The sequence below is a fragment of the Pelophylax lessonae genome (assembly GCF_965119305.1).
Source record: "Pelophylax lessonae genome assembly, chromosome: 4".
In the NCBI taxonomy this organism is placed as follows: Eukaryota; Metazoa; Chordata; class Amphibia; order Anura; family Ranidae; genus Pelophylax; species Pelophylax lessonae.
Genome location: NC_138771.1, coordinates 535,522,053 through 535,548,106, shown reverse-complemented (window position 1 = coordinate 535,548,106; position 26,054 = coordinate 535,522,053). Strand labels below are relative to the sequence as shown.

Here is a 26,054-nt window from a genome sequence, read left to right as displayed (position 1 = left end):
ATATATTACAACACACTAGCAGCGCTAAGAGCATAAAAAATATATATATAAAAATGCAGTCCACTGGGATAAAGTCCATGTGCTCATATGATCATGCAATGTGCCCAGAATATTCTCTCCTGACAATCCAAGGTCGTGAGTATGTTGGTGAATACACCGGACCCTCCACCTCACCAATGTGCTCCCCCAAATCAGAAACACTCACCAGAAATCTGGTCAACAAGCGCCTGTAACATCAGCCTATCACAGGCTTAGAAACGATCTCCTCAGGAATTAACCAGGAGCGCCGGCACTTGAACCGTCTCAATCAGATCAATTCCTCCACACGTGTCCCCGGTCACCACGCCCAGCGGCTCGCCGTCCTGTGTGCTCCCCCAAATGTTTCTGATTTGGGGGAGCACATTGGTGAGGTGGAGGGTCCGGTGTATTCACCAACATACTCACGACCTTGGATTGTCAGGAGAGAATATTCTGGGCACATTGCATGATCATATGAGCACATGGACTTTATCCCAGTGGACTGCATTTTTATATATATATTTTTTATGCTCTTAGCGCTGCTAGTGTGTTGTAATATATCTTGTTTGTGATATTATTATATATGCACCTTTATTGTATGTCATTCCATTTATAGCAGCAGCTTTGTTAGATATACTGTTTGTATCAAACATTCATATATCTTTTATACAATAGATTTTAAGGTACTTGTATTTTAGCGCCGGTTGAGCAGGTGTTTATAGTCCCTCGTAGTGCCCCGCCTACTTGCTCCTTTTTTTGATCAATGAATACACTGACTGATATCTGAAGTGATCTAGAACCTATACGTCTGAGAATATTATAGCATGTTCAACAACTGATCAATTAATACACTGACTGATATTTGAAATGATCTAAAACCCTATAGGTCTGTGAATATTATAGAATGTTCCCAACTGATCAATGAATACACTGACTGATATCTGAAGGGATCTAGAACCCTATAGGTCTGTGATAATTCTAGAATGTTCCACAACTGATCAATGAATACACTGACTGATATCTGAAGTGATCTAGAACCCTGTAGGTCTGAGAATATTATAGAATGTTCCACAACTGATCAATGAATACACTGACTGATATCTGAAGTGATCTAGAACCCTATAGGTCTGTGAATATCATAGAATGTTCCACAACTGATCAATGAATACACTGACTGATATCTGAAGCGATCTAGAACCATATAGGTCTGTGAATATTATAGAATGTTCCACAACTGATCAATCAATACACTGACTGATATCTGAAGTGATCTAGAACCCTATAGGTCAGTGAATATTATAGAATGTTCCTCAACTGATCAATTGACAATACTCTGACTGGTATCTGATGTAAAAAAATAAATCTGTCCCTGTCTGACACAGGAACCTACCCCTCCCTACACTGCTAGCAATGTCTCTTGCACTGTCTGATATGATGTAATGGAATCAATCTGTCTCTACCTGACACAGGAACCTACCCCTCCCTACACTGCTAGAACTGTCTTACAAACTCCAAAAAAATCTACTCTTGCCCTGCCTGAATCGTGTGCCTGTCCCTGTCTCCTCGCCTGCAAAATGACACTACACGCTGCGGCTGCGCGAGCAGCCTTTATGTAGTGTGGGGCGTGTACTTGGCCCCTAGGCCATGATTGGCTAAAGGCACCCTGCCTTTAGTCCAATCATGGCAGAGATCATTTGATTGGCCAAAGTATGAGGTCAGGGTGCATGCTTTGGCCAATCACATAACGCACTGCACGCGCGGTGTGCGTGCAGAGCATTCTGGGAAACTCAAATTTCCCGCGAAGAAGCACATTTGTTCATCATTCGACGAACGATGGAATGAGCGATGTTCGAGTCGAACTTACCTTCGAAGCTCGTCCCTACCTATGAGTTTGATTATTATGTTTCCTAAACATCTCTTAATTTGCAGAATATTATATCTGTGAAAATTGACTCTATGTTCCTATGGTTTAAAAAAAAAAGTCAGTTTACATCTTACAAGTTTAGCAGTGCAAGTTACTGTGTTTCATTTGGCAAGGCCACAGACCGTGGCTATCGGCCCAAGTCCTGTATTGTCGTAGGCTACACGGTGACCTTGCAGTACCACATTTGAAACACTACTATACTATGGCTCAAATCCCCTGGTTTCACCTAATGCTACTTCATAAATGTTGATCTGGGCTCATTATGCAGTTCTTCTCTGGAGCCCTCCCACCTATTGACCCAGGATTCATGGCCCAATCCTGTTGCATTCCTTACATGTATAGGACGCTGTGAAATATTCCTGCGGACTGATCTCCTCTCATCTACCTCTTTCATGTGTCCTAAACACTCCGCATTTCCACCCTGCATATGACTATCAGTTGGCCTTCAAATAGTGGCGCAGGAAAGGACTCAGGTATGTCTATGAACTTCTTGCTCTGGATGGGGTAAATCTTTTCAATACTTAGAGGAACAATGGCAACTGCCAGCAAATGAGTCCTATGAGCATATCCAACTTAATTTCCATGTCCGTAGCCTGCTTTGTTGCCATGAGGGTCCACCCAAACAATGAACTCCCTTCAAAAATCATTGTCGAAAGGATCCTTACTTGAAAGGCTTTGTCTCTGATCTCTACACCTCTCTGATCAACTCGGTGAGCACTGGCCTTTCCTCTTATATGCTGAAATGGGCAGCTGATCTAGGCAAGACCCCTGACCATCCTTTATGAACTAAGATTTGGTTAGGCTCTTGGAAATCTTTCCGGAATATCTTCGCTCAGGAAAATGCCTACAAGCTACTTTCTCGATGGTACATGACCCCGGACCACATGTCTAAATAGACACCATTAGTATCCCAATCAGTATCCCCATGTGCTTCTGTGGCTCTAGGGAACTTTGATTCATATTTGGTTGTCCTACTCCAAGGCAATTAGGTTTTGAACGTGGGTATATAACATGATCAGACCAGTCTTTAATATCACTTTAACCCGAAACCCGAAACCCCGGGAGCACTTTTGCATTAACCAATCCCATCATTGACTAGGAACCAGAGGATGCTGGTGGGGTCCCTTTTCCTAGCTGCCCCGCAAACCCTGGCTAGAGCATGGAAACAACTGTTTCTCATTTTTGATGACCTGCGACAGGGGCTAATGGTCACAATGGTATAAAGTACATGAGAAGCTCACCTCCATTCTAAAGGAAACTCACACCAACCTTCTCAAAGTTTGGGATCCTTGGACCACCAATAATACCCAGGTTACCATAGACAGGACCTTGCTCTCAATTTGACCCTGTTTAGCAGCTCAATGATGCAATGTTGTGGCTGATCCCAATGGGAGAGACCCCTCCATCCCTCCTGCTCCTCATTTTCCCCTCTTACTTCCTTCATACGTCTACCGAGTAACATTTCTTATTCTCACCCCTTATTTCCCCAGTTTTTTTTCTTCTTTCTTCTTTTTCTCGCCTTCTTTGCACATTGTGTTTTTGGCTATTGCCAGTGGAGAGCACCTGAGGTATCGTACTGTTCTTCTCAACAGAGATTCTTATGCATACTGTGGGGTAATGTGTTTTACCTCTAACCTCACTGATATGGACCATTGTACCCTTGCAACTATTGATACAGTGTGCCTTTCTTGTCCCATTTTCAGTGCCATTTTCCTTTACTATTGATTACAGTTAATGCATTTTTCTATTGTATAACTTGGAAACCTTATACATGTTTGTACAACAAAAAAGTCAGTTTATTTCTGTTGTACTTAGTGTACTTTTTATCTAGTATAGAAAATAGTGTACAAAGATGAACATTTAATGTTTTCCTCTTTTCAGCCTTCACTTTGCAATTGGTATGTGTTGAGAGTTTCTTCTGTTCTCCCAACATACAGTACATTGATGGCAGGAGGGGTCAACGCAATTTAGTCCCTGATTGTGTTTGTGTGGAATAGTAAATATGCTTTTCTATATTTATGACACATTTGGTAACCACTAGAGTACCATACAAATATAATTTTGTCAAAGGATAATTAAAAAATGTTTTTTTTTTTTTGTATCAATTTTATTCAGTCTTTAAAGAACAAGAAAGGCAATAAATTTGTTGAAACTAGATGCAAAAAAACACACAACTCCTGACTGAACTGTACACTATATATACAGCTAATGTATCAAACTGTTGTTCTTCTCTTTTTCCCTGAGAGCTTGATCTGCAGAACTTCAGAATGCATGCTCTGGAGCCATATGACTACCAAAAGGATCTGAGGACTAACTAGCGCATGAGGGGTTGTCTCCTGTTTCCAGACTTATCTAGCTAGTTAACTTATTTAACTTGTAGCCTTTAATTGGCAGAAGTATTACCTGAAATTGCATGTTCTTGTTGGTGCATTAGGAAAGACATATGCCCTTTAAGTATAAAGTGAACAAAAGTTTTATAAATGTCACGTAATGTCTTTGTACAATGTCATTGTAAATAGCTTCCTTTGACTGAAAGCCCATCTCTGGTTCAGTGGTGATTATGCAGACTGTCCATTGGGAAGGAGGTCTTTGTGAGAGTTCTCAAGAGGGTAGGATACGGACTCCAGTTTGGCAGCTGGAAATTGCTCACATAGACGGAGCTCCAAGTTCTCTGCACTAAGTTGACTGTGAGGGCTTCGTCCTTCTCTCCTATAGGAAAAGTTGGATGTCCCAACCTTGGGCTTCTCCAGATTATTAGAGTCCCGTTTTTCAGCTTGTTCTTGAGCTCTAAAGTGACAGAAGAGCACAGCCACCAGGCTTTTTTTAAAGTTTTCATTCATGAAAGTGTAAACCACTGGGTTGTTGAATGAGTTGAAAAACCCAACAGCTTGTACAATGGCCACAATCATTTTTACTGTGACATCATCGTATTCCTCTTCCAAGTCATCTGTAGACAGAAATTGAGGTGAAAAATAGGACAGAGTTCATGATTTATGACCATTCTCGAATACTAATAAGGTTGTACAAAAAGGGACATTTTTCACAACCCATCAACACCGAACATTAAAGCCAAAATTGCAAGAGGTGGAAAATGTCATACATATTATTTTGTACTATTCTAAATAAACAGAAATAAGACGAAACCTGGCACAGCCAGTTAGGTGTCACATGTAGTTCCTAACCAAGCAAGTCATCTTCCTGATTCAGTAATTCAGCTTCCTTTGTCACCTGTCTGCTTCCAGCCCAGTGAATGTGCATCATCACTTCAGTCCAGTTAACAGGAATAAGAGACAGGGATCAACAATGATCAACCAAGAAATCCTGGGGCACGCAAAACAGTAAACATATATGTATTGTATATTAATTGTGTTTTTATTTGTTTGCCTGGAGTTTCACTACAGTCCAGTGTTCTAGGGCTCCAGGCATTAGAAGCTGTTTAAATGGAAGGTTTTGAAAGCACACACAGTTATATTACATAGCAATCTAATGCTCACCACACATATTACAATCTGATTGTAAAATCTCTTTTTAGATCTACCAACAAGAATGTAGTGAAAGAACCTGCATGTATAGATACAAAATGTTAGTGTAGATAGGTCCTCATATTACATAGTTTTGGTAGGTCTAAAAGTGATTATACAGAGATAGTATAGTCAGATCGTAAAATTGTATGTTGAGCTTTAGCTATGGTCCATTACAGAAAACCTTAAAGAGGAGCCTCACTCTAAGTGGAATGCTCCGCTTGTTTTCACCCCCCCCTTCCGCTGCCACATTTAGCATTTTTTTTTGGGGGGGGGGGGGGGGGGCAGATACCTGGTTTTGACAGGTACCCGCTCCCACTTCCAGCTCAGATCGTCGCGGTGAACTGAGCCGGATGTTTGGCCCCCCTCCTTCCCCAGTAGTCTTCTGGGGCAGAGAAGACTACAAGACCATTTACAAGGTGCAGTGCGACCTGCGCATGTGCAGTAGAAAACAGACTGTGATGCCGCAAGGCTTCATTTCTTGTTTCCCTTACTAGAGATGCCAGCGCCTGCTCCCAAAAGATGATTGAAGAATTGGCTCTGGTGAGGATATCACGGGATCCATGGACAAATAAGTGTATTTATATTAAAAGTCAGCAGCTACAGTATTTGTAGCTACTGACTTTTTAATTTTTTTCTGATGGAGCTCCTCTTTAAATTGATCATGGCCATTGACATGTGAGTCAAAGTACTAGAGGTAGCAATTTAGAAATGTCCGTTCTAAGGTTGAATAGCTAAGTTTCTCAAGATAAATTACAGTATCTCACAAAAGTGAGTACACCCCTCACATTTTTGTAAATATTTTATTAAATCTTTTCATGTGACAACACTGAAGAAATTACACTTTGCTACAATGTAAAGTAGTAAGTGTGCAGCTTGTATAACAGTGAAAATCTGCTGCTCCCTCAAAATAACTCAAAACACAGCCATTAATGTCTAAACCGCTGGAGACAAAAGTGAGTACACCCCGAAGTGACAATGTCCAAATTGAACCCAATTAGCCATTTTCCCTCCCTGGTGTCATGCTACTTGTTGGTGTTACAAGGTCTCAGGTGTGAATGGGAAGCAGGTGTATTAAAATTGGTGTTATCACTCTTACTCTCTCATACTGGTCACTGGAAGTTCAACATGGCACGTCATGGCACAGAACTCTCTAAGGATCTGAAAAAAAGAATTGTTGCTCTACATAAAGATGGCCTAGGCCAGTGATGGCGAACCTTGGCACCCCAGATGTTGGGGAACTACATTTCCCATGATGCTCAACTACACTGCAGAGTGCATAAGCATCATGGGAAATGTAGTTCAAAAACATCTGGGGTGCCAAGGTTCGCCATCACTGGCCTAGGCTATAAGAAGATTGCCAAGACCCTGAAACTGAGTTGCAGCACAGTGGCCAAGACCATACAACAGTTTAACAGGACAGGTGTCACTCAGAACAGACCTTGCCATGGTCGACCATAGAAGATGAGTGCACGTGCTCAGCGTCATATCCAGAGATTGTCTTTGGGAAATAGACGTATGAGTGCTGCCAGCATTACTGCAGAGGTTGTAGGGATGGGGGGGTCAGCCTGTCAGTGCTCAGACATTACGCCACACGCTGCATCAAATTGGTCTGCATGGCTATCGTCCCAGAAGGAAGCCTCTTCTAAAGATGATGCACAATAAAACCTGCAAACAGTTTGCTGAAGACAAGCAGACTAAGGACATTAATTTCTGGAACCCTGTCCTGTGGTCTAATGAGACCAAGATTAACCTATTTGGTTCAGATGGTGTCAAGCGTGTGTGGCGGCAACCAGGTGAGGAGTACAAAGACAAGTGTATCTTGCCTACAGTCAAGCATGGTGGTGGGAGTGTCATGGTCTTGGGCTGCATGAGTGCTGCCGGCACTAGGGAGCTACAGTTCATTGAGGGAACAATGAATGCCAACATTTACTGTGACATACTGAAGCAGAGCATGATCCCCTTGTTTTGGAGACTGGGTCACAGGGCAGTATTCCAACATGATAATGACCCAAAACACACCTCCAAGATGACCACTGCCTTGCTAAGGAAGCTGAGAGTAAAAGTGATAGACTGGCCAAGCATGTTGCCAGACCTAATCCCTATTGAGCATCTGTAGGGCATCCTCAAATGGAAGTTGGAGGAGCGTAAGGTCTCTAACATCAACCAGCTCCCTGATGTCATCATGGAGGAGTGGAAGAGGACTCCAGTGGCAAACTGTGAAGCTCTGGTGAACTCCATACCCATTGAAGAATCGGCTCAGGTGAGGACATCATGGGATCCATGGACAAATAAGTGTATTTATATTAAAAGTCAGCAGGTTCAGTATTTGTAGCTACTGAATTTAAATTTTTTTCTTAAGGAGCTCCTCTTTAAATTAATCATGGCCATTGACACGTGAGGACTCCAGTGGCAAACTGTGAAGCTCTGGTGAACTCCATGCAGAAGAGGGTTAAGGCAGTGCTGGAAAATAATGGTGGCCACACAAAATATTAACACTTTGGGCCCAATTTGGACATTTTAACTTAGGGGTGTTCTTTTTTTTCAGATCCTCACAGAGTTCTGTGCCATGAGGTGTCATGTTGAACTTCCAGTGACCAGTATGAGAAAGTGAGAGCAATAACATCAAATTTAACACACCTGCTCCCCATTCACACCTGAGACCTTGTAAAATTAACAAGTAACATGAAACCTGGGAGGGAAAATGGCTAATTGGGCCCAATTTGGACATTGTCACTTAGGGGTGTACTCACTTTTGTTGCCAGCGGTTTAGACATTAATGGCTGTGTTGAGTTATTTTGAAGGGACAGCAAATTGACACTGTTATACAAGCTGTACACTCACTTCTTTACATTGTAACAAAGTGTAATTTCTTCAGTGTTGTTACATGAAAAGATATAATAAAATATTTACAAAAATGTGGGGGGTGTACTCACCTTTGTGAGATACTGTATGTCTGACCATAAAGTGGAGAGGAATTAAAACATTTGTCAGGTTTGTATTGCTGTCTGTGCCCCTGTTTGGGAAATTCACTCTCTTAATTCGTCCTGTTTAACATTATCACCAAGAGTGAAAGTAAAAGAAAATCCCAAATTTCGGGTTGTCACCAGATAATAAAGAATTAAAGAGAGATCTTCCAATGGAGACACTAGTTCTTGCGACCCTGGTGACAATCAGGGATTTTTTTTCATTTTGGAGGAATTTTGGAGGAATTTCCTGTCACTTCCTGTTTTGGCTATGGGATAGGACAGTGATGGTGAACCTTGGCACCCCAGATGTTTTGGAACTACATTTCCCATGATGCTCAACTACATTGCAGAGTGCATGAGCATCATGGAAAATTAATTCTAAAATATCTGGGGTGCCAAGGTTCACCATCACTGGGATAGGAAGTCAAAAAAGATACAGACACAGATAGCAAAATAAACCGTATAGGAATTTTGTAAGTTATGGTATGTTTGTGTCCATTAGAAAAGAGTTTAGTGTATTTTTTGTAATAATAATGTTTTGAAATGTTTGGGGGGGCTGTTAGGTAGGCTGTATGGTTCCCTGTGATTTCTAACAGCAGCCCAGCTTCTATATGTGACTGGACTAGATCCATAATTTGATCTAGTCAAGGGGCAGGTAATTCACCAAAATTCCTTTTGGGTTTTTTGTTAACATACTGAAATTTTGTGTGGCATTATTCTATTTCACAGAATTGCCAAATCCACACATACTGATTAACTCTGTACCCTTCCTCCTATGGTAAATTTGCTTTCCAGGTTCCATGCACACAACTTACTGTATTCAAATAATATGTGGACCACATGGAAGGGTGCCCAGCAGGCTGTGAAGAAAAGGACTACAATGACCATCATCATCACAGCTCGTTTTTTCTTCCTAAATAAAGAAGCACACACCACCTTTCATAAATCAGTAAATTCCATGATGACATTAGAACATTGTCTAAAAGTTACTTTCTATAAACATCATACAGTATATCACCATCTTTCAAAAAAGACCAACTATGTTAAATTAAATGGCATGAAATAAAATTGTTTATCACAATGTAGGTCATTTCCTCTATAACTTACCTTATTGGCTCTATACTAAGACAAATTCAAACAAGGTTACCTTGATGCACCTCCAATTTCTGGCTATGCTTTCAGGAAGATGGCAGCTTGATTTAAGAATCCATATAATTCCTTGCATTCATTATAGTGACAGCTACATTTTGAGGGTAATTGCTATGATTTGCTGCCCCTGCTCCACTCATTTTTCAGTGTGAGTCAGACAGATAGCTGGAGTATTAATCGATAAATGTCCTTTTACGTAACAATGTACAGTTGTACTTGTCACTGAAGCCTTTTAAAAAATGTGATCTAACTGTAGATTATCTATGATCACAGCAGCATGGCTTGGCCATTTTTGTGCATTCATTTGCTGTACTCTAGCTGTTTCTGGCAACTACTAAAAGGCACTACTCAAACACAAATTACCTTCTGTGCATTGGGCTTAATGACCAGCCAGTAGCAATGGTTTCAAAGCACAGCATGATCTAGGAGGCAATATTGCTGGAAATAATGAATATTTTCACAAAGGCAATTTTACAGCATTTGCTAGGTCTAGTGAATTTACTAATGTTTGTTTTTAGAATTTGTAAACATAGTGTTGTAGGGGCAGTTTCCAATTAAATGCTTTCAAGCTGGGTTCAGGCTCTCTATGGAGCTGGTTCATGTATCTCCGGAGCGGCTCGGGTGCAAATTGCACAGGAGTCCTGTGCATCTTCTGGTCCATTTCAGGTCTGAATTCAGCCAAAAATTAGGACTAAAATCGGACCTGAAACGGTGAACAGGGACTCACCCAACCCCTTCTGTGAGCTGCTCCATGCGGCAATGTGAACCCAGCCTCAAGCTTTTATCTACTAACGATTAAAAATTGTATGATTGTGATGAAGGGTAGCAAAAAATTGCAAATGAGTAAGAAAAATCACTCATTTATATGCAGGTAAAATCAATTTGGAAATAAATTCCCCATCTAATTAACCACTTTACGACCGCCCGCCGCAGTTATACTGGGGCAGGCAGCCGCTCGTGCGCAAACTACCTTAGGTATATGTCGGTTGCACACAGGCAGCTAGGGGGCGAGTGTGCACCGCCGCCGGCGCTCCCGCTCCTGCTCGTCAGCTGGGAAGCTGATGCATGGGGCAGGCGACTCCGATTGCCGCCTGACACCCGCGATCGTTCCCCACTGAGAGAGAAGAATGGTCAGCTGTTGTAAACACAGCTGACCATTCTCCCTGGAAAGATCATAGAGCCCCTGTGATCCTTCTATATAGGATCACAGGTCTCTATGATCATTTCACAAGTCACGCCCCATCCACAGTTAGAATCACTCCCCTAGGCTCACATTTAACCCCTTGATCACCCACAATGTTAACCCCTTCCCTGTCAGTGTCATTGTTACAGTAACAGTACATATTTCTAGCACTAATTACTGTAGTAATGTAACTGGTCCCCCCAAAAGTGTCAAAAATGTCAGTCAGGAGTCTCATCTGTCCGCTGCAATGTCGCAGTCCCTCAAAAAATCCCAGATCGCCGCCATTACTAGTAATAAAAAAAAAACAATAAAAATTATATTTTTCCCGAAGTTAGTAGACGCGATAACTTTTGCGCAAACCAATCAAAATACGCCTTTTGCGATTTTTTTTTTTTTTTTTTTTACCAAAAATATGTAGCAAAAAACAAATTGGCCTAAAATGTTAAAAAATTTAGATTTTTAATTTTTTATTTTTTTTGGGAATGTTATATAGCAGAATGGGAAAAAAGTTATTTTTTTTCTTTTCCTTGCACCTGATTGGGTATTCTTTACACATTGAAGCTTTACCACATTCACTAAGCTCTGGGGAAAATTAGTGCAACTGCACTTGCAAAGTGCCCAGACTATTTGCCTTTAGTAAATCAATTCCATAGCGTTCCTTTTGATGATGGCCATTGGAGAATGTGTTTGAATGTTCTTGTGTACTCAACATAGTCAACATTTTTTTCCCACCATAAGTTGTGAAAGTATCAAATGCTTTACATTATTCATTTGTCATACAACAGCAGCAGAGTACTGTATGAAGTTAAAATCATTTACCTTGATTGGCCACCTGTGGGTAATCAAGTGATACTAAAGCTTTGTTTTTTTTCTTTAAAATAACAAACATGTTATACTTACCTGCTTTGTGCAACGGTTTTGCAGCTTTCCCTGGGGGCACTGCTGGGTGCTCGCTCCTACGCCACTGCTCTATGTGTCCATAAGACACATAGAGCAGTGGTTCAGGTCCTCAATGGATCACTGGCTGTGATTGCCAATAGGCTCCCGCTGCTGTCTCAGTCAACAAGGAGGGAGAGTCCCGGGACAGCAGAGGCTATTTTAAACATCGCTGGATTGGAGGGAGCTCAGGTAAGGTTTGGTAGCACTGGGGGTGGCCGCTGCACACAGAAGGTTTTTTACCTTCATGCATATGCATAAAGGTAAAAAACCTTCAGCCTTTAGAACCACTTTAAATCTCATCTGTATAACATTGTGACTTCTGAGAGAGTCAGTGCCAAGTATGTATATTGGCATTTTGAGCCCCATGGAGCCTACAGAAATAAGCACATCCAGCTCCATATTCATGTTAAAGCATATTAAAATTGGCAAACCAAAAAACACAACATAAAGTCCATGCATGTTGTATGTCATTTTAAATTACCACAGTTTAAATTTTTCTGGCTATGAGATCTACAGAAAGTTTACCCCCCTACATCCGGTGTCACCATCCCAGTGCCCCCCTACATCAAGTTTCACCATCACAGTGCCAATTTTACATCATAGTGCCCCCATACCTTTTAGCACCAGGCAGAAATGAGTGCACAGGCGTTTAGTACAGCCCTGATGATTGGCAGAGGAATGTGCCTCAGTGCATGTGTAAGGGATGTCAAAATTAGGTACCCCATAAAAAAAACGAACTAATAGGATCACATTTCCATTTCCAGCAGTTCAGTATTATAGTTCTGTTCATAGAGAAAGTGGAACTCATTGCATTTCTATGAAATCACCAGTAGATGGCAGCACAAAGTTCAACTGCGAGCAAAGCATGGGGAAATAAAAGACAGACCTTTGTTTCTGGTGGGAACAGAATAGCAGTTGCTGTCCTGTCTATCAGACTGAAGGTCATGCTTTATCATTGCAGAAACTTTTCAATAAAAACACTTCTAGTTTCACCGGCCTGCTCCCTTCGCACATTGAAATTATTGACCATACTTTCAGCATATCTGCAACACATGCTGGGATATTGTATAAATGCCAAGGGCACATGTGCTCGGGGTCTTTCAGCAGGAAAGCAGGGTCCCGGAGGGAGGGGGCGGCTGCCCCTCCTCTGTAAATGTTGCCATGTGGCCTCAGGTGGTCGACCTGACCTGAAACTGAACCTGGAGGTCCTGCAGAGCTGACTGGAAGGGAGACACTGGAAAGGATCTGATTCTGGATACAGTGAGTACAGATCTGTGTCATGGGGCCTGTTCTGAGAGGGCATTCCTGATCTGTAAGAGTAAGTGGACGGGTGTCATTCAAGGGAATGCTAGAGAGTGTCCTAAAGGTAATGTGGTTGTATCATGTCTGCTGCTAGAAAGAGAAAGAAGACCTAATCCCTTCCATACATGTGGCAGTATGGTTAAAGCCGTGTGACTGCTTACACAGGTAACCTGGTAAGGCCAAGTGAGAGTTGTCCTTATCAACTGTAAATAGTTCAGGTTGGAGTATCCCACTATTCCCTTCTCCCATCCAAGTTACACAATAAATACCAAAAATCAAAACCCCTGGACTCTTTATTGAGTAATGAGCTATTGGGAGTAAGGATGGATGTGGGAACTGTCCCTAAGTGACTGTCTGAAGGTAATCAGAGGAGCCCCAAGAAGTCATCATACAGCAAGCCCTACGGTGACAGTGCTACATATGAAGTGAAGTGAATAGCCTCAGGTGATACACCGAAACAAATCCTCCTACGTAACTTTTACTTGTTTATTTGCAGTCTTCTCCTGTCTACAACCCTTCAAAAGAGCACAATTGTGATAAAAATCCTTCTTCATCTGTGAGGAGTACAGAGGAGGAGTGATTGAGCTGATTGGAGAAAAGGGACACCCTACCTCCAAATAGGCAGGGAAGCGAAGGAACATGCAGAGCTGTATTCTTAATAGACGAGCTGTGTGCTTAACTCCCTCCCCAACACAAATTTATCTCATGTGTTGGAAAAATTTCTCAGTAGTGACTCATGCTGATAACAGAGGAACAAAACACCAGAAAGAAATGACACTTAGAGCTTTGGAAAGAGACAAGTAAACACTATAGATATACTGTATATGCTTTATTCAGGTTTCATGACTGAGATTTACCACCACTTTAATTTAAAAATTTGGGTCAAGCTTGCCCAAACAACCCATTTGCTTTCCTAACCCATGCTGCTGCTGTCAGCACTGTAAGAACATTATGTAGCATTAGCTATGTACAGTATGCAGCATCCTATTTTTCAGGAGAGGCAGGCAGATGACATTACAATCTCAATATAAGCCAATCAGAGAAGGCTTGTATTAAATCATAAAATTACCAACCTTTCTGTGAATAGCTGACCAGCGCTCAGACCAGTACTGCTACAGATACTGTTACTGGAACACAGTGCTGTATCCTGTATGATGCATATAGCTGATACATTTCATACAGCACTGACAACAGGCACATGTATTAGCAATGGAAGTACAATGTAAAATCTCAGTTTTGACCACTGATAATATCTTATTCTAAAAGGAAAAATACTATCATTAGAGATGTTATAGTCTCATGGAAAATATATCCATGAGACTGATCCCCAGCTGGTATGTACTAAATCTAAATGCTAATCAGTAAATTCCTGGAAATAAACTTCCTGCAGATCTCATAACCAGAAGTAATGAAACGGTGGCAATTTAAAATGACATACAACATGCACTGACTTTATGTTGTGTTGCTTACCATGACAATTTTAATATACTATAATATGAATAAGTTACTGGGTGTGCTTGTTTCTATAAGGTCCATGAGGCTCAGAATGCCGATATAGAGTACATACTGGGCTATTGACTATCTACTGGACATACTGACTATCTCAGATGTCAGAATGTTGTGGTGAAAATGGAAAGAAATTGTATGCCGAATGCACAGAGAAGGTGCGCTATTTTTTTTCTGTGGCAGAGGGGGTAGGGAAGTCAAATGCAATATGTCTTCAGTTGTTTCCAGAGTAAAATGGCTTAAGATCCATAAGATGGTTTATGATTGGTTCTCATGGCATTTCAACTGACTCTTAAAGTGTATGTAAACCCTTACAATTAATCTCTCCTGTTTTCTCCCTTTCAATTTGTTAAATATACCATTGAAAGTGTTTTGTTTTATCTGACTGACAAAGACAAAAAAAAAAAAACTGTTGTCAGAAAATCAGAGCTTTACTGTGTCTTCTGCACACTTCTTGTGTTATCTCAAAGAGCCCTCCAAGTTCTATTCCTGGGCTACAGAATGATTAGTCTTTATGTTGTTAAAGTGAAACTATACTGCATCTGAGTACCAAAAGCCAAAAACGCTATTTAATTCATTTTTAGTATTCAAAGCAAACTCATCCTTTCATATCTCCATGTTTTATTTGTGGGCGTGACCTATGTATGCGTTCGTCCCCCTGTGCTCACATGCAGTGGTGGGGGTGCTTTGAAAAATGTTTTCAGTACTATTTTTTTATTACTTTTTTATTTTTACACTGCCCCTTTAAATTTTTTATTTATTTTTTAATTAATTTTATTGCTAATCACAAGAAATGTAAACATCCCTTGCGATTACAATACAGCGTAACAGGTCCTCTTTATGCATAGATCTGAGGTCTATAAGACCCTAAATCTCTCCTCTACCTTTAAAAGCAGAACATCAAAACAAAACAATTTCGATCTTATCCCCTGAGTGAAAAGGTGATACCGAGGTTATGGCATCTAGCTGCAGCCATACCTCCGGTCTTAAACATCAAAGTAATGCTGTATTTTCACAGTTAGGCGGTCAGCAAGAGGATATTGTACCATCAGCGCATGTTGAAGCTAATACATTTTTGTCTGGCAATCTAGGCATTATGACCCTTTGTCAAAAATTGATTGACAATGCTCCAGCACCCTTCCCTCATATTTGCCTTTCTATGAGCCAAAAGTTTTCAACCCTAGTTCTGGCAGACAGCTGCTCTTATTTATGCACCCTGTGCCTGCCTGGCAAATCTAAGGCATAGTTTACAGGCAATACTAAAAATAGGTGGTTGAGACACAGTTTTAACACCCCCCCCCCCCCCCGCCCAAGCTGCAAAGGCGGTCCTACAGAGGTATATACATGATGTGGCCATGATGCTGTGTGCGCCTCAGCAAAACTTTGTTCAACTGTTGCATTCAGCAGGCAGTACTGCCCACTGACTGCGACCTATTCAAGTGAATGTGGCCACGCTGCAACCTCATGCAATGCACATGGTTTCAGTGCAGTAGTAAAGGGTTTTAAGTATTAAAAAAAAGCAGTGGGGAGGCAGCATATTGTCTCTCCATTGCCTGTCAAACACCCTCTGAAAAGTGATCCACCATGAGCCCCATGTGTGGACATGCAAGCACAATCGGTAAGTAGCAGGCATCAGAGGACCTTGTCCCAGCATTCTCTACACCTTTAAAACTAAGTCAGCAGTGACAGTTTCCATATCTCTTTCTTCACTTCAAAAACTATACTCAAGAAATGAAAATTGAGATTTTTTGATAGCAATGTTAATTCTTAAAGTTTCTTTTCATATGAAGGTTTTCCAATAACTACATTTTTATCACGAGGAGTTAGAAAACCAGTAAATGAGCTAAACCGTTTAAAATACTTCAAAGAAAAATGAGAAGATTAATAAGTTGATAGAAACTTAATTTTACAATCAAGTCTGTTTTATAGTCATTATACCTGGTGATCTTTGCCATCTCATTACGGCTCAAAGTATTCAGCACTGAACAGTCCCCAATGCGCTTTTTAATCCACAGCTCATACCCGATACGGGTGTACAGGAGCAGCATGGCAGAAAGTGGTACCAGGAACAGAGCCACCAGGATAAAGATGGCATAGGCTCTGCGCAGGCCAGCATGGCTCCAGGACTCCAGGCAGCACACATGGTACAAGTTATACAGCAAGTCATATTTCACCTGGAAGACAATATCAAATATTACAATTGCAGCCAGTGTAAATTACATCAAACATATTACAAACTTCACTTGCAAATGTTAATAGTAATATAAAGTATATGTAGTCAATTTTTAATACACATTTTATTTTATTTTACAGTAACATTTACCTATTTGGAAAGCAAAGAATCGGCTATATATGGGTGCCCCAGAATGCATACAGTGCACACCACAATTAAAATGTCATTAATTTATTCGAATTCTTCCTAATATAAATAGCATTTAGGCTATAGTAGCTCATTTATAAATACAGGACACATTCCACAGCAAGAGATTTTTTGTTTCAGAGTACACTGTTGACCTTCCCATTTTTAAGTAAAATGCTTGTATCCTTTGTTGTTTTCAGGCCAGATGGTTTCAAAAATGTTAATGTTAATACAGGGAAGATTTCAATTATCAATGTACAACGTGTTTCAAAGGTCTCGAACATCACACTTTGTAACGTTTTGTGAAACTACATTAATAAAAACACTATGAAACTACACTCCAACAGATGCAAGTATAAAAATAAAATAAAAATGTTGTATCATATATATATACGGTGTGTGTATATATATATATATATACATATATATATATATATATATGCTGGTTAGGGCAGCACACACCCAGCAAAAAAACTGATCCTTCAGGGGCAAAGCAGACAACGGAGATCACCCAAACTCCAATATTTGCAGCACCTTGTAGATTTATCAAGAGCGTTGCAAAATCTTCTAAGTTTGTAGCTCTCTTGAAAAAATCTACAAGGTGCAGATTGGACTTTATATACACGCAGTATATATATGATCCAAAATATTTATTTTATTTTAGCAGTTCATAGGCTTGGGAATTTGGGGACCACCACCAATACAAGCATCCCTCTTACATACTGTACATACTGTGTTTAGCAAATTACATAAATTGTTGATATACATTAGGGATGGGCGAACAGTTCGGCCCGAGCATTTATTCGGGCCAAACATTGGCTGTTCGCCTGTTTGACGGACACCCGAATTATCGGGGCATTCAACCATTTGTTCGGCCCGCCAAATGACCACAATGCACTGTGCCGCTGCACAGTGCATTGGAAGCCCTGATTGGCTGAAGCAATGAAAACTTTGCCCAATCAGGACACAGAGCACTGTCAAAGCCATGATTGGGGAAAGTAATGATATCCAATAATGGCTCATTGCACTTAGTCCTGCCTCACACTATAAAAGTATTCTTTCAAAAGCGGGCAAAAAAAGTGGGTATAAACAATCATGAGGCTCTTCCGGGTTCGCCACTATTCGCCGTGCGTTCCACAGAGGACAGAAGGGACGTCGTTGGTTTGACCGTAAATACGTCAACACGTTTAGCCCCTCCCCCAGGGCATGGTCAAGGACCTAATTTCCGGTTCACAGATGGACTAATTTATATGTACTGGAATAGTACCTCCCTCTTTGATTGTTCAATCGGACAACAACAATTGGAATGGCTATATTCGCTCCACTTCCTATACCCAAAAAACATCACTTCCTGAATATATTGCAATATCGTGTATCCCATGAACTGTGCTATTATTTAAAAACACTTCATTATGCAATAAATATCTATACAATCAATCCACTATTCTATCAAAAAACTATAATATATGAAATAATACAAATATTATGAAAAGGTATATAAATGAAAAAGTTGTTTTGTAAAAATGAATACTAAAAATGAAAAATATAATATTAATCAAATAAATTAAATAAAATAAAAAAATTAAAATAAAATAAATGTAAAAATGAAAATAGAAATAAACATAAAATAAAAAATAAAAATAGATATAAAAATGATAAAAAAATAGGAAAAAAAAATAAAAGTGCACATTTAACGCAGTATATTTCTGTGCGTTAGTGTATGTTTAACAAAGTATATTTCTGTGCGTTATTTCCTGTTTAACGCAGTATATTTCTGTGCGTTAGTGCACATTTAACGCAGTTTATTTCAGTGCATTACTGCACATTTACTGCAGTATATTTCTGTCCATTAGTGCACGTTTAAAGCAGTATATTTCAGTGCCTTACGTGCTATTTAACGCAGTATATTTCAGTGTGTTACATGCTGTTTAACGCAGTATATTTCTGTGCATTATGGCACGTTTAATGCAGTATATTTCAGTGTGTTATGTGCCATTTAACGTGGTATATTTCTGTGCATACTGCACGTTTAACACAGTATATTTCTGTATGTTAGTGTACATTTAACACAGTATATTTTTATGTTTTAGTGCAGTTTTACTGCAGTATATTGTGAGTGCACCAAACACCACTTTCCATTGATTAAACAGCATCCACGTACACATTTCCCCATCTTTATTACATTTTGTTAATATGCACCTTCCCATCAAGTCTGGGAGGCCAACAAGGAGAGGCAGATGTTCCCATGGCACTGTGAGGGGGCCAGCAGCGTATGTGTTTACAAGCAAAGGTGGACATGGTCAGTCCTCAGGCAGGGCATCATTTCCTCTGTTTAGGGATGTTGCCCATGCTATCCAGCCACAGCATACATAGGAGGGGGTTGACTGGATCACTAAACCATCCTCATACTCCTCATCCTCCATAACCCAAGCAGAGACTAGTGTGCATGCCACTGCAGCTGCCAGAGTGGGTAAATCTGCCTCCTTGTTCACAGCTATTCCTGCCATAGCCCCAGCATCAGCCATGGAGGAGTCAACTGAGTTATTTGAACACAGCGTCAGACACTTTTTCCTTGACGATGCACAGCAATTACTTGATTCAGATGTTGGTTCTGAGGTTGAGGAAGGTAGGAACAATATCCTACAGAGAGGGGGGAGAGCACTGGTACACAAATTGGCAGTCATGTTCCCACAGCCACAGCGTATTGCCAAGTTGTCTTCAGTGACCAATTTTACATCTGTTACTTCTATCGAAAGTCTGCAGAAGAGACACCAGAATTTATCTAAAATATCTCTAATCTTGTTCCCAGTGCACTACATTGTGGCCTCATCATACAGACTGGTTCCCCAAACTGTTGTTTACAAAATAAAGAAAGCTTGTAGGGAAAATTTAATTTTTTTGGCTTTATAAATGCAATTATTTCTGCAGAAGCTTCTATACACAGTACACAAGTGCCACTTTACAGGTAGACTAAGGGGACCCCCCAGGAACATTTTTATTGTTATTCCTCCCTTTGACGCTTTCACTTTAAGCATCAAAAAATCACTGCTTATTTAAAAATTACATTTTTTTCTGTGATACATGTCCTCCATTGCAGTACACGGACTCCCATAACCATTGTATGCCAAATTACTTGCATATAAGCCAACAAAATAGGCACTTTTGATTTTTCCAGTTCAAGTCCCAAAGACTTCAATGGGTTTTGTTTTGCAATGTTCGAAAGATCTGGTGCGAACCGAACAGGGGGTCCTTTGGCCCATCCCTAGTATACATTTATCCGTTGGAGCGTAGACATATGGTGTTTTTATCGATGTAATTTCTCAGAGCCTCAGAAAGTTGGATGCTTGCCGTAATCCAAAAGCTGCGAGTATGATATAGGCATGTGCGGTGGCGTCAGTGTCCTTGCCCTGCCTTACGTGTTTCACCATTTGACGTCCTCACAGAATAGAAGGGCTTGTATCGCACTTGCAGCTTTTGGATTACAGCCAGAGGTGATAGGCAAACACTAACAAGCATAGTTACCTTAGTGTCGGTGAGAGACTCGTTACATGTGAGTGTATATACAGTATGTTTTAAATAAAAGTTTGGTTTTAAACAATTTTACGCTATGTAAGCCTTTCTTCCTCTATCTTGATTCCATGTGTGGCCGAGACTTGATCGAGCGTATTCAAATATGAGGGACCATATAGGAAACAAGTACTGTGGAGATTATCCCTTCTGGGTCTATTGTGGAGCGCATTAGCTTGTTTAAAATGTAGTTCTTTTGGCTCTGAAGAAGAAGGTTCTCCCTCGAAACATGTCAGCCAGATATATGCGGATTGCATAACTTCATCCAGCACCATAGGAGAATTCGGGTAGTCCTGGAGGCTATTGGTTCCAATTTCCTTACATGCGTGCAATTATTATGCGTTTGTGAGTACACTGTATGGTACCTTTTTTGGATTTTAATGAACTGTTTTAGTGGTAATGCACAAGGTTGTGTGCCCTTCGCTTGCTGTTGGTTTATAATGTGACGAGCCATTAACTGGTGAATTAGTATAGTGTGGATGGTGAAGGATTAAAATAGGGTGTCACTTAAAGCAATCTGAATAATACTTCTAAGAAGATTTTCAGTGTTTTTCTGGGATTCTTTCTTTTGGATCACAAGTAAACTTTGTTTTCTGATTGGACATTTGTTTTTGCACGTTACACTTTTTTTATGCATTCATAGCACAGCATTTTGTACTTTTTTTGCAGCACTTGAACTTTAGGATTAAGCATTGTTTACATATTGATTTTGGATTAGAATGCTATTGCTTATAGGATTATACACTGTTATTTAGTTATTCATCATGTGATTAGGGTTGAGCGAACCCGGACTGTATTGTTCGGGATCGTACCGGACTTGTTGGGTATTCGGTACCCGGACACAGACCTGAACATTTCACTGTATGTTCGGGATACAGTCCGTTGTTCGGTAATGTTATTTCATGTTTTGGCACGGTTTTAATGGCGCAGTTTCAACAGCTGCAAGGCAGCCAATCAGCAAGCATTTAACTAGTGTGCCCTTAGAAGCCATCACAGCCATGCCTACTAATGGCATGGCTGTGATTGGCCAGTGCAGCATGTGACCCAGCCTCTATATAAGCCGGAGTCACATAGCGACGCGCGTCACTCTGCTCTTACTATACTAGGGACAGGTTCCTAAAGCTGCTGAGGGAGAGATAGGAGATTATTGTAGGGGCAGGCTGGAGATTGCTTTCAGGGAAAGAATAGGAAGAATCTTCTTTAATCAGACAGCGATCTACATTGATTTTATTGTGTGGGGGTGCAGTGCACAAACTTTTTGCCCTGACCTGAGCCCAGTCTGTTAGGTGGGCGGCGTGCTGTGTGCAGCGGCCATGTAATCCAAGCTCAGTGCATATGTGTCTGCTTAATCTGGATTTAAAAAAGAAAAAAACTTTTTTCTTCATATGTTACTGTGACATACAGTGTTTAGACACTGCTTTTCTAATCTGCTCTTAAAAAAGCACCAATGTAAGGGAAAAATAATTATTTTTCAGTTTTTCATTCAAATGTTTTTTTTTTTATTCAATAGCGGAATAGAACAACAACAGTATCCAACCTGTTAGGCGTGCGGCGTGTAGCAGCCATGTAATGCAAGCTCAGTTCATATGTGTCTGCTTAATCTAGATTAAAAGAAAAAAAAAATCATTTTTCCTTCATATTTTACTGTGACTTACAGCGTTTAGACACTGCAGTTCTAATCTGCTATTCAACAAGCACCAATTAAGGGGACAATTATTTTTCAGTTTTTCATTCATACTTTACTGTGACACTGTCATACAGCTTTTAGACACTGCTGTTTAAATCTGCTCTTCAAAAATCACCAATTAAAGGGAAAAATAAAAATGTTTCGTTCATATATTACAGTGTATTGGATACTGCTGTTGTATTCCGCTTTGCAATAAAAACCCATTTAGGGGAAAAAAATTAAATTGCAGCCTAGTCTGTATATGTTACAATGAGATACACCCATTGGATACTGTTGTTGTATTCCGCTTATCAATAAAAACCCATTTAGGGGGAAAAAAATTTATTGCGGGCTAGTCTGCATATGTTACAGTGAGATACACCCATTGGATACTGTTGTTGTATTCCGCTTATCAATAAAAACCCATTTAGGGGAAAAACATTTAGTTGCGGGCTAGTCTGCATATGTTACAGTGAGATACACCCATTGGATACTGTTGTTCTATTCTGCTTATCAATAAAAACCCATTTATGGGGGAAAAAATAAATTGCGGCCTAGTCTGCATATGTTACAGTGAGATACACCCATTGGATACTGTTGTTGTATTCCGCTTATCAATAAAAACCCATTTAGGGGAAAAACATTTAATTGCGGGCTAGTGTGCATATGTTACAGTGAGATACACCCACTGGATACTGTTGTGACAGCATTTCAAAGGCCAGGAATTTTGAAATGCTGGCATTCAGGGCCAGGGATCGTGGGTGGGTAGGGGGGTACTTCCTCTTATGCTCCAGTGTTTGGGAGATAGAAAGCTGAACGCTTCCACGGGACATTGTGGAGATGGTTGTCGGTGACCCAGGTGGTGGTGTTGCTGGCAGATCCTCTGTTTGCGGGGGGGCAGGTGCCACTGTCACTACAGAGGAGGATGAAGAGGCCGAGACTGCAGCAGCAGAAGAGGATGCAGGAGGAGCCAAAGACCTTTCTTTGTTTTTGAGGTGTCTACTCCACTGCAGCTTGTGCTTTGCACTTAGATGCCTGGTCATGCAGGTTGTGCTCAGGTTGAGAAGGTTTATGCCTCGCTTCAAGCTCTGATTGCACAGCGTGCAAACCACTGGTGTCCTGTCATCATCACATTGTCTAAAGAACTGCCACGCTAGGGAACTCCTTTGAGCTAGCTTTGGTGTGCTCGGTCCCTTGCTGCATTGGGCAGTAGCAGGTGTAGTGTCTAAGGCATGGCCGCTCCGCTTTTGCACCCTGCTCTCTCTTCTGCTGTGCTGGTGGCTCTGTGCGACCACCGCCTCTTCCTCCAGACTACTCAGGTCACCTGCATGATGTTCATTCCATGTGGGGTCGAGGACCTCATCGTCCTCCACATCATCTTCCACCCAGTCTTCACCCCTGCCCTCCTTGTCAGTCTCCACACAATTCGGAATTCTGCAGTAGTTGGCACCTGTGTTTCGTCATCATCCGAGACCTGCTGCGATGGTCCTCCCATGTACTCATCTTAAGACATAAGTGGCTGGGCATCGGTGCACTCAATCTCTTCCACTTCTGGGGCAGGGCTAGGTGGATGGCCCTGGGAAACCATGCCAACAGAGTCATCAAAAAGAAGAAGAGACTGCTGCATGACTTGGGGCTCAGACTGCTTGGCTGATTTGCAAGGGGGTGAGGTGAAAGATTGATGGACATCGGCTGCAGGGGCCAACTCTGCCTTTTCAGAGCAGAAGGCTGGGTGGGAGACAATGTGAAGGAACTGGAGGCACTGTCAGCAACTCAATCTACTATCGCTTGTACTTGTTCTGACCTCAACATTTGTAGAGGCGCATTTGGCCTTGCCAAATACTGCTGCAGGTTCTGTCGCCTACTCACAGCTGAGAAAGGTTTTTCACTTGTGTGTGTAGCTGGTACAGATCGACCACGTCCTCTCCTTGCAACAGGAGCTCCACCAGCAGCACCACGACCCAGCACTAACATGGTGGAGCAGTATGTGTGCACACGCCTAGACGTACTTAATGACAGGTCTGCCCCCTTCAACTTCTGGGTCTCCAAGTTGGGCACATGGCCTGAGCTTGCCCTTTACGCCTTGGAGGTGCTGGCCTGTGTATTACCTGAACATGTATGTAACACGGCTGGGGGATTTAGCACAGACAAGCGCAGCCGCCTGTCCAGAGCCAATGTGGACAAGCTCACGTTCATTAAAATGAACCAGGCATGGATCCCACAGGACTTGTCCGTACCCTGTGCAGAATGTATACTGGCCTTACCCAGCCGTTGTTGTATTTGATATTTCTTACTCTTTTGGGGTGTACCCTCATTTAAAAAAAAATTTAATTAAAAACCAAAACCAGTGTTGGCTACCTCGTCCGCTTCCACCTACATCGCCATATCCACCGCTACCTCAACCTCCTACTACATATGGGCCTCGTCCTCCTCCTACATCATTCAAGATTATTAATTTTTATTTTTATGTATTTTATGTTATTTTAAGTTATTTCCCTATCCACATTTGTTTGCAGAGCACTTGCCATGCTCTTAAGAAGATTTTGCTGCAATTTGCAGCCCTCTATTCCATGTGTTTTTTTAAAGCAATTTTAGTGCTCAAAAGTTCGGTTCACCATTGACTTCTATGGGGTTCGGGATCGGGGCCAAGTTCGGGTTAAGTCCGAGTCACAAACTCAGACTTTTTTTTCAAGTTCGGCCGGACCCGCCGAACCCAGACATCCAGGTGTTCGCTCAACTCTACATGTAATATGTGATTCTAATGTTCACTGCTGTACGTGTCAACTGTTTAATTAGGGTTATTTTATTTTCGTGTAGTTCACTACTGGTATCAGCCAGACTGTGTATAGAACGGATCACAGGCTAGCGCCGCAATTTTTTCTTTAATAAACTCTGCAGACAATGGGGTTACTATTGTCAATGCACACATTTTTTCCTGTTTCAAGTATTTTATTAAATAATGCAAGTGAGTAACAACGTTTGACATACAGAATAATGCAAGGTAATGTAATCAAAGCTCGGTAACAGAGCATGACCAATAACTGTAACTACAGCAAATCGTGAGGGTTAGTAGACAAGGGGTGGTAAATGGGTTGTCACGAGAGAGTAGTGATTGGCATTACCAACCCACCGGCACCCCATATAGGGATGCACACATTTTTTCTTGGGGTTGTATCCATTCCGTTTGACCCTTTCTGTTGGTGTACACGGTAAACTTTTTTTCCTACTATAATTCTTTACATTCAGTGATGGCATGGGGCTACTCTAGCCATTGCACTACCTATCTGTATCCTTTTTCATCGATCATTCTGGTCAGTTTACATTGAATCTTGTTCCGCTCCTATTCTTAGTCATCAGTTTTATCTTGCACACTTTGGTTCTTCTTTGTCACAGGTCACACAATGGGGTATTGTAAATCCATATTCATACACATTTATATATATATTAATTTTTTATTCATAGATTATTGCTGGCCTATTGCGATAACATCTATACACACAATCTATGGATTCTCCTTGTTATGATACCTTGGTCCACCCTCCAATTGTCCTTGAGATCCACGTGGGTTACTTCCCCACAGCCCCTGGGACAGACATTTCCCAGTGTACCCCCCACCCACAGAGCTGCTACGTTCTCCCCCCCCCCCCTTTGAGTTGACCTGTAAGTACTAGGGCTTACTGACCCATTATTTCCCCTTTTTTTCCTTCCCTACATTGGGAGTTATTATTTTTTCTTTACATGATGCTACGTTGGTATAATTTTTTTTATCATCTTTTAGATAATCTTTTGCATCTACTAATGAGGTAGTGGAGATCAAGTTATAGGAGTTATAGGATGTCAAGAAATTTGTAGATCTGTATAAATTTTACACTTATGTGTTTCCATCTGCTACAATCATGTATGTGTAAAAATATCATGTATATGAACATTTTTTTATGTATTTACAATGTT

General features: G+C 41.0%; 1 protein-coding gene across 1 annotated transcript in view; it reads right to left on the bottom strand.

Annotated features, from left to right (window-relative positions):
- Positions 1–4,114: 4,114 nt before the first annotated feature.
- Positions 4,115–26,054, bottom strand: part of LOC309553882 (pyroglutamylated RF-amide peptide receptor-like) — a 216,601-nt gene continuing 194,661 nt past the window's right edge. Inside the window, exons 4-6 of the mRNA XM_082255364.1 lie at positions 16,450–16,685; positions 9,248–9,345; positions 4,115–4,889 (exon numbers count right to left, since the gene is read on the bottom strand). Of these exons, the coding sequence (XP_082111490.1) occupies positions 4,501–4,889; positions 9,248–9,345; positions 16,450–16,685 (723 nt within the window). The 3' untranslated portion in view covers positions 4,115–4,500. The remainder of the gene's footprint in view (positions 4,890–9,247; positions 9,346–16,449; positions 16,686–26,054) is intronic.